The sequence below is a fragment of the Physeter macrocephalus genome, unplaced genomic scaffold, assembly GCF_002837175.3.
Source record: "Physeter macrocephalus isolate SW-GA unplaced genomic scaffold, ASM283717v5 random_990, whole genome shotgun sequence".
NCBI lineage: Eukaryota > Metazoa > Chordata > Mammalia > Artiodactyla > Physeteridae > Physeter > Physeter macrocephalus.
In genome coordinates this window covers 1-7,899 of record NW_021146592.1, presented here as the reverse complement: position 1 = coordinate 7,899, position 7,899 = coordinate 1, and the positions used below count along the sequence as shown (strand labels likewise).

The following is a 7,899-nucleotide window of genomic DNA, read 5'->3' as shown; positions in this document are numbered from 1 at the left end:
ATATTGAATATAGTTCCCTGTGCTGTACAGTAGTAGGTCCTTGTTGGTTATCTATTTTATATACAGTGGTGTGTATCTGTTAATCCCAACTCCTAATTTATTCCTCCCCCTTCTCTTTTGGTAACCATAAGTTTGTTTTCCATGTCTGTGAGTCTATTGTTTTTTCGTAAATAAGTTCATTTGTATCATTATTTTAGATTCCACATATAAGTGATATCATAAACCCTGTGCCCAATAAGTTGGCCCTGTCCTTGCGCCCAGGTGTCAGATGAGGAAACTGATGCTAAGAGGACCAAAATTCCCAGTGAAAAAGACCCGGAGCTGGCACCGGAAGCCAGGCCACGTGTGAGTCTAGTTCCAAACTTCTGTCCCGATCCAATATCCCTGGTGCCCAAACAGGTTGCGCTCCTGGATCGGTACGGGTGGTTCCCTCCGCCGCGTGTAGGCTGCCCTCTGCGCCCCACCCCTCTGCGCCGGCCCCGCCCCTCCGCCCCGGCCCTGCGCTTCCCGCCTGGGATGAGGCGCGCGTCCGCAGGGGGCGGGGCCGCGGGGCCGCGCGTGCGCTCGCCCGTCCGCCGTGCGCATGCGCCGTGCTCGCGCGCGCGCGCTCGCGGGAGAGGATGGCGGCGTCCGCGCCGGGCGCCATCATGGACGAGGACTACTTCGGGAGCGCGGCCGAGTGGGGCGACGAGGCGGACGGCGGCCAGGTGAGGGGGGCACCGGGCGCCTCCGACGAGGACTGTTGGTCTCCGTCGCCGGCGGGCCGGCCCCGCCCCCGCCGCGTGGTCCAAGCACAGCCCGCCCCGCCCCCTCCCGCCGCGCGACCATCCCCCGGGCGCGCGGCGTCTCGGGGGGCACGGGACTGGGATGCGTGGCTAGGATCCGGAATGCCCCAGTGACGGGCTCCGGCCGCAGGGGCACCGCCTCCCAGTCGTGACCCGAGCTGACCTTCCGACCACCCGGGGCCGGGTCCCGGGACTTCCTAGCCCTCCCCCGGGAGGGTCAGACACCACGTCGAAGGTGGAGGATTGGGCCCAGACACACAGTGTGAAAAGTAGTCATGATCTTTAAAACAATCCATCTCAGCATCATGAGGGGGAAAAGTGGAACTTGGACTTTCCCACATGTGCTTTACTGTTTGTAAACCATACTCTTGGGCGCTCTGGCTGATGTAATCAGTCCTTGGCCTGAGTGAGGAGGAAAGGATCGTCCATCCTCGACCTTCAAGGGTTTGCTGTGGAAGCTGAGGGAGGCTCAGAACCTTCTCCCCTGAAGCCAGGGGTTGCACAGTCGGAACTGGGCGCTGTCGCTCGGCCAGGGGACCCCAACCTGATTCTCATCTGAAGACCCACCCGCAGTGATGTTTGAAACCCAGCTTCCCAGGCCCCTCCCCTGGGGCCTGGGAGGAGTTGGTCTGGAGGGGAGCCTAGGAACCTGCCTTTTAACGAGAGTCAAGGTTAGCTGTTTTGGGGACATACCGAAGGGATATTTTGAAGGAAGAAAGCCTGGAGTGGGGTGTGCCCGGTTGAAAGGGGCTGGCGGGGCACTGAGGGCATTGAAGCCGGGGTACAGGGATGCAAAGGTGGGCACTGTGTTCCAGGAGCTGAAAGGAGGCCTGTGTGGTTAGTTGCCTGGTGGAAGCAGTGGGTTCTGAAGGGCCTTTGAGAGCTGCTGAAAAGCATGACTTGTTCAAGAGTTGGGGGCAGGGAGTGACACTCTAAGCGTCACGTGTTGGATCATTCCAGGGTGTTGGAAGCTTAGAGTGAGAGATAGAGTCAGACTTAGCTAATTGAAAATCTGTGCTGGCTAGGTGCTTTCATGCATTATCTCATTCCACTCTCAAGATACTGAGTTGGGTGTTAACTCCGCTCATTTTGTAAATGAAGAAAGTGAGACGGGAGGACCTAGTGACCTGCCCAAGGTCATGAAACTCATACATGAAGGAATGGGGATCCCACTTAGGTCCTTTGTCTCCATCTCCACTCCAGCAAACCGCCGGACCACCAAAGCCTTCCGGTCACAGCGCGTTACAACTAGGGCATATCTAAGGGCTGCCTAGTCCAGTGCCTTCGTTTTATAAACTGAGCACTCCAGTTGTTCGCCTTTGCTTAAGCAGTTAGGGATGGCAGAGCCAGGCCTAGACGCCCACCGACAGGAGGCTGGGGAGTCTCACGTTTGGGGAACTTTAAGCATGATCCCGATTTGGCCCACTGACCCTGATAGGCTCTCACTGATGAGGGGTGGACTAGATGTTCATTTCATGTTCATTCTAACTCTGACTTCATGGAGGATAGAAAGTCAAGCAAGGTGACAGGAAGGGTGGCACGAGCTGGATTTTGAGACAGTGGAAGATCAGTTTCTGTGACCCAAATTCTGTTCACCTAACCCCATGGTGGGTGGATTTGGGGGAGGCAGGAAGACATGTAAGGAGGCTGCTGTGACATTCAGTCCAGACGACAGAAGCTAAGGGGTACTGAGATGCAGATAGCTTAGTCCGGCTGCGGCTTGCCGGTGGGGAGTGCCGAGCGCTGACACTGGAGGCAGGCGAGTGGAAGGCTGAAGTCCTGCTGGAGCCTGGATGTCTTTTCTGAGGGAGATAGGGAACTTTAAGCAAGAGAGAGACATCAGGTTGGTGGCTTATTAAGGTCATGCTGGCATCAGTGTGAAAGGTGACCGAAAGGAAGGAATGAGACCACGCCACTGGGGGACCATTGCAACTGCGAGCGTGCCCAAAATAAGGGAGGGCAGAGGGTGACAGGGAAGGAAGGGCCAAGTTGGTTAGACACGTGGGAGAGAGAACTTCTTTGGACAGGACGTGGGAGCAGAAATTGAAGACCTCTTCTAGGTTTGTGAGTTTAAGGTAACAGGTAGAGATGATGGAGTCCTTTACGAAAACATGGGTTGTAGGAAGCAGATCTGTTTAGAGGGAAAAGAGGAGGTAGTTTGGAATCTAATGAGTTTGCTGTACTAGTGGGACATGCGAATGGAAGTGAGAATAGACAGTTGAGTACTCGAGTCTAGAGCTTGAGAGAGAGAGATCTAGGCTAAATTCTCGATTTATGAGCAGGGAAGTGGCATGACCCAGGAGAAGGTGTAGTGGAAAAGGTGGGTGCCCAGGGTCGAAGCCCGAGAATCCAGACACCCAAGGATGCCTCTTGGGGCAAAGGCCGGCCTTCCTTCACCGGTCTTGCTCGAGGCTCCCACTGAAATAAGGTCTGAGAGAAGACTCGCCAGTCTCCATAGGGAGGGAGTCATGTTCCTTCTGTTCCCAGAGCACTGCTTTCAGGATGTAAGTCTGGATCAGGGCTGGGCAAGCTTTTCTGGAAAGGGCCAGATACTAAATATTGTTGGCTCTGCAGGTCTCTGTCACGGCTCCACTCTGCCCATTTTATAGGGGGGAAGCAGGCATAGACTATGTTTTTAAAAGGGGGGCTGTGTGGCTGTGTTCCAATAAAGCTTTATTTACAAAGACAAAAGGAGGATGGATTTGGCCCTGGGCCATAGTTTGCTGATCTCTGGCCTAGCTCTTACCCATTCTGTTAGGGGCAGTTACTAGTTTGTAAACTCCTTCAGCAGAAAAAGCCATCTCTTGTCTTACAGTTTCTTAGGTTTCCTGGTGAGAAGTATAGTGCTCAGTATAGTGAGTGTTCAAAAAGCATCTGCTTGTGGGCTTCCCTGGTGGCGCAGTGGTTGCGCGTCCGCCTGCCGATGCAGGGGAACCGGGTTCGCGCCCCGGTCCGGGAGGATCCCACATGCCGCGGAGCGGCTGGGCCCGTGAGCCATGGCCGCTGAGCCTGCGCGTCCGGAGCCTGTGCTCCGCAACGGGAGAGGCCACAGCAGAGGGAGGCCCGCATACCACAAAAAGCATCTGCTTGTTGGTAACAGCGTTAAAGCTGGACAGACCTTGGGGTCATTCAGTCCATTGTCATCACATCATCGTCCTGTTTTGCCCTTAGATTCAGCGACTTGCCTAAGGTTGCTGCCGTGTAGAACAGGGACTAGTATCCAGGTAGGCCTGCTGATTTGAGTATCCAGGTAGGCCTGCTGATTTGAGTATCCAGGTAGGCCTGCTGATTTGAGGCAAGCCAGTGAGCTTCACTTTCTGACAGCAAATGGATGGCTTATGCCTTCAAGAATCGCTTCATCAGTCTTTGTTGGAAAGCCTTCCATGCATGGCACATATAAAATAGTAATAGTGAAGACAATAAGAGTAGCTAACATCTACTGAACTCATACTGAATGTCAGGTGCTATGCTTGGCTCTTCCAAAAATTAGCTCCTGGAATCCTCACAGCAGCCAAATGGGAGTAGGTCCTATTGTTGTCTTTGTTCAGTAGAAGAGAAGTGGATGCCCAGGTGAGGTGTCTTGTATGAGATGCGGTAACTTGTATGACCGCGTACACGAGTTTGCCAGCGTGGAGCTGCAGTACAATCTCACTTGGTATGATTCTGGATTCCATTTTCTTAGCCACTCATCACTTGTCCAGCGTACTTCATGAGATTGTCGTGAAAGTCAAATGAAATGACATACGTTGAACTTTTTAAAAAAATTAATTAATTAATTTTTGGCTGCATTGGGTCTTTGTTGCTGTGCGTGGGCTTTCTCTAGTTGCGGCTAGTGGGGGCTACTCTTCGTTGCGGTGCACGGGTTTCTCGTTGCGGTGGCTTCTCTTGTTGTGGAGCATGGGCTTCAGTAGTTGTGGCACGTGGGCTCAGTACTTGTGGCTCGCGGGCTCTAGAGCGCAGGCTCAGTAGTTGTGGCGCACGGGCTTAGTTGCTCCGCGGCATGTGGGATCTTCCCGGACCAGGGCTCGAACCCATGTCCCCTGCATTGGCAGGCAGATTCTTAACCACTGCGCCACCAGGGAAGTCCGTGGAACACTTTTGACATGGACAGCGTTATACGGGTTTAAGGTGAGATTGCAGGATATTTGTAGTAATGAAGAATAGCCTGGCTCTTTTTGCCAACAGCAGGAGGATGATTATGGAGAGGGAGAAGATGATGCCGAGGTCCAGCAAGAATGCCTACACAAATTTTCTACCCGGGATTATATAATGGAACCCTCCATCTTTAACACTCTGAAGAGGTAAGGTTGTTTGCACTGGGAGGAGAAAGTTGTGTAATAGACCCAAAAGATGATACGTGAAATTTGATACGTGAAATTCAGAAGAATGTGGTACGGGAATGGAAGGCCTCTAGGGATCCCCCCACTTTAAAAGCCTGAGTAACCTGTCTTCCTCCCCACCCTGCTGCAGCTGTCCATCCCCATGTCCGTCTACGCCCATTGGAGTGTCACAGCTTGTTTGTTACTCTTTTCTAGGTATTTTCAGGCGGGAGGGTCTCCGGAGAACGTTATCCAGCTCTTGTCAGAGAACTACACTGCTGTGGCCCAGACCGTCAACCTGCTGGCCGAGTGGCTCATTCAGACAGGTGCTTTGGGGGGCTGGGTCCTGGCTCTTCCCCACCCTGACCTTTACAGTAGACCGCTGGGTCATTACCATGCTGATAAACTGGAAAGGCCTTCTTTGTTTTCCTGGTTCTTTTTGTTTGTTTGTTTGTTTTCCTGGTTTTTAAGACCTCTGTCGGTAAGAACTGAACTTCTTATCCATTTTCATCGGCTTGATTTTTATCTTTGATTCAATAATTGAGGTTTACAGATAACCTGCAAATGTGATTCTCATTGAGCTGTTTTCCCTGCCATGTTGTAGAAGTAGAGGATTATACAGTGTATCATTTTTAAGAGGTCTGTTATAGCAAGCAGAAATGATGGCTAATTTAGGACTGGGCCTGATTATGGCTTTTAGCTAATATGATCCAAGTAGAGCCTTACTGTAAATCCTCTGTGCTGAGTACAGATGACATCGTGGAGTAGGTGCTGCCGGTAAACGAGTTGACTCCCTGCTGTTACGGTGATTACACACGAGTGTCCCCTTGGCTGCCATCTGCTCTGTTCTTCCATGGGGGAGAGGGGGGTGTTTTTCCATTTTGGCAATTTGTCCTTGTTCCTAGCGAGGCTTCGAAGATGTCACTCTCCTTTCCACGTAAACAAGCATGCTTGTGTGTTTTGCCCTGGACTCCTTTTTGGGTCTTACCATCGAATATGAGTAATACTAATTTTCATGAGAGGCCCCCAGATCCTAAGTGGTCAGAGCAGTTCTGTGATATTTGATTTGCATGTAAACTTTTGATCTGTCTACTTTTTCTAAAATAACAAAGTGAATTGAGAGATTGCCATTTTCCATCTCGTGGCTTTCATTTTCTTTCAGGTGTTGAACCAGTGCAGGTTCAGGAAACTGTGGAAAATCATCTGAAGAGTTTATTGATCAAACATTTCGACCCCCGCAAAGCAGATTCTATCTTTACTGAAGAGGGAGAGGTGAGGAACCTTTTTCCCTTTTGTAATTCCAGCTCCTAGAGTCTTTTGCTGATTCCACCTGCACGCTGGAGTGTGGCGTGTTGTGTCAGTCATATAAGAGTCGGGGGCTGAAATCAGGGTGAGACCGAACTTGCATAGAGTCCGAATGTCCTGTTAAATGCTCTACTTGGAGCAGGGAGATTTCGCGCACTCACGGCGCCGGGCGCTGGGTGTGAGGTGGACTCGGGGCCGCCCCGGGTCCGTCAGTCGCACAGCCAGAGAGCAGGGGACACATTTTCGTGGCCGCTGCATGTGGTGACGGACGAGACCGCCTGCCTCTCTCTGCTGAGGGCGTGCAGCCAGCGCACCACAAGTCGGTGCGTGTGATGCGGCCCCTAGCCTCAGACGCCCCAGGAGGCGCCTTTCAGTGCCCCCTCGGGAGGGGCTGGAGCTTCCACACGCTGTGGGGGCGTTCGGGGCTCGGGCTCGGCTGCCCGGCCACCAAGTGGTCTCAGCAGCCCGGGGCCTGCTTCTTCCTGTGTAGAGGACTGCGGCCAAAGCTAGGAGACAAGGGGCTCTTCCTGTGCCTGCTGACATGACATAACCTTACTTAGGCAAAAGCTAGGTCTCTTACCTTGCTGTTTGTTTGTTTGTTGTCAGACCCCCGCTTGGCTTGAACAAATGATTGCACATACCACGTGGAGAGACCTTTTCTACAAACTGGCTGAAGCCCACCCAGACTGTTTGATGCTGAACTTCACTGTTAAGGTAGGAAGAGTCCTAGAGTCTGAGAAAAGATGAAAGTATTTATGAATGAGGGTGATTTTGACTTGGTTCATTGTTGGTCTGTGTCCTTTGAAAAGATCCTACGTGCTTTTTTTGTAAGGTTTTCGTTGGTTCACTTTAGTAAGTCATAAACATCGAGAAAGGAAAGCATAGACTTTGTATGTTTTGGGATCGACGTGGACTGTGTTTTAGGATTTGGCAGGAACCTGGTACATACAGAGAGCCTTGTGTTCGGAGAGGAGCCTCTGAGAGCGCCTGGTCCATCTCCTCCGTCTCGCACACGAAGAATCAAGGGTGGGGGGTTTGACTGGGACCACTAGCCTAGTTAGTGGTGAAGTGGGGACCCGAGCAGAAGTTTGAGACCTGCGACCAGTGCCCGTCCCTCCTCACCCCAGGCTCGGCCAGCGGCCACCTTCCTGTGGGCGCGGGGCCACGGCTCGTCAGCGCTGTGTTTGGCTTACTTCCGTGTCGCAGCTTATTTCCGATGCAGGATACCAAGGGGAGATCACCAGCGTGTCCACGGCCTGCCAGCAGTTGGAGGTGTTCTCTAGAGTGCTTCGTACCTCTCTAGCTACGATTTTGGACGGAGGCGAAGAAAACCTCGAAAAAAATCTCCCTGAATTTGCTGTAAGCGCTTTACTTGATGTGGCTCAGATTAGGAGGAGGCCGTTTGCATGGGGTCGTGCATCTTCAAACGGGAAATGCTCTTTACTGTGGAGAATGTCCGGGTCACAGGGCACCTTCCCAGGTGGGGACTT

The 7,899-nt window shown here is 52.4% G+C and overlaps 1 protein-coding gene across 1 annotated transcript; it reads left to right on the top strand.

Moving 5' to 3' along the window:
- Positions 1-581: 581 nt before the first annotated feature.
- LOC114485428 (negative elongation factor D-like) lies at positions 582-7,894 on the top strand (the record flags this gene model as incomplete). The annotated part of the gene is made up of 6 exons (XM_028486820.2): positions 582-707; positions 4,971-5,086; positions 5,321-5,430; positions 6,267-6,376; positions 7,016-7,123; positions 7,616-7,894. Coding segments are annotated over exons 1-6 (810 nt in total), but the record flags the coding sequence as incomplete, so codon positions are not given.
- Positions 7,895-7,899: the final 5 nt, after the last annotated feature.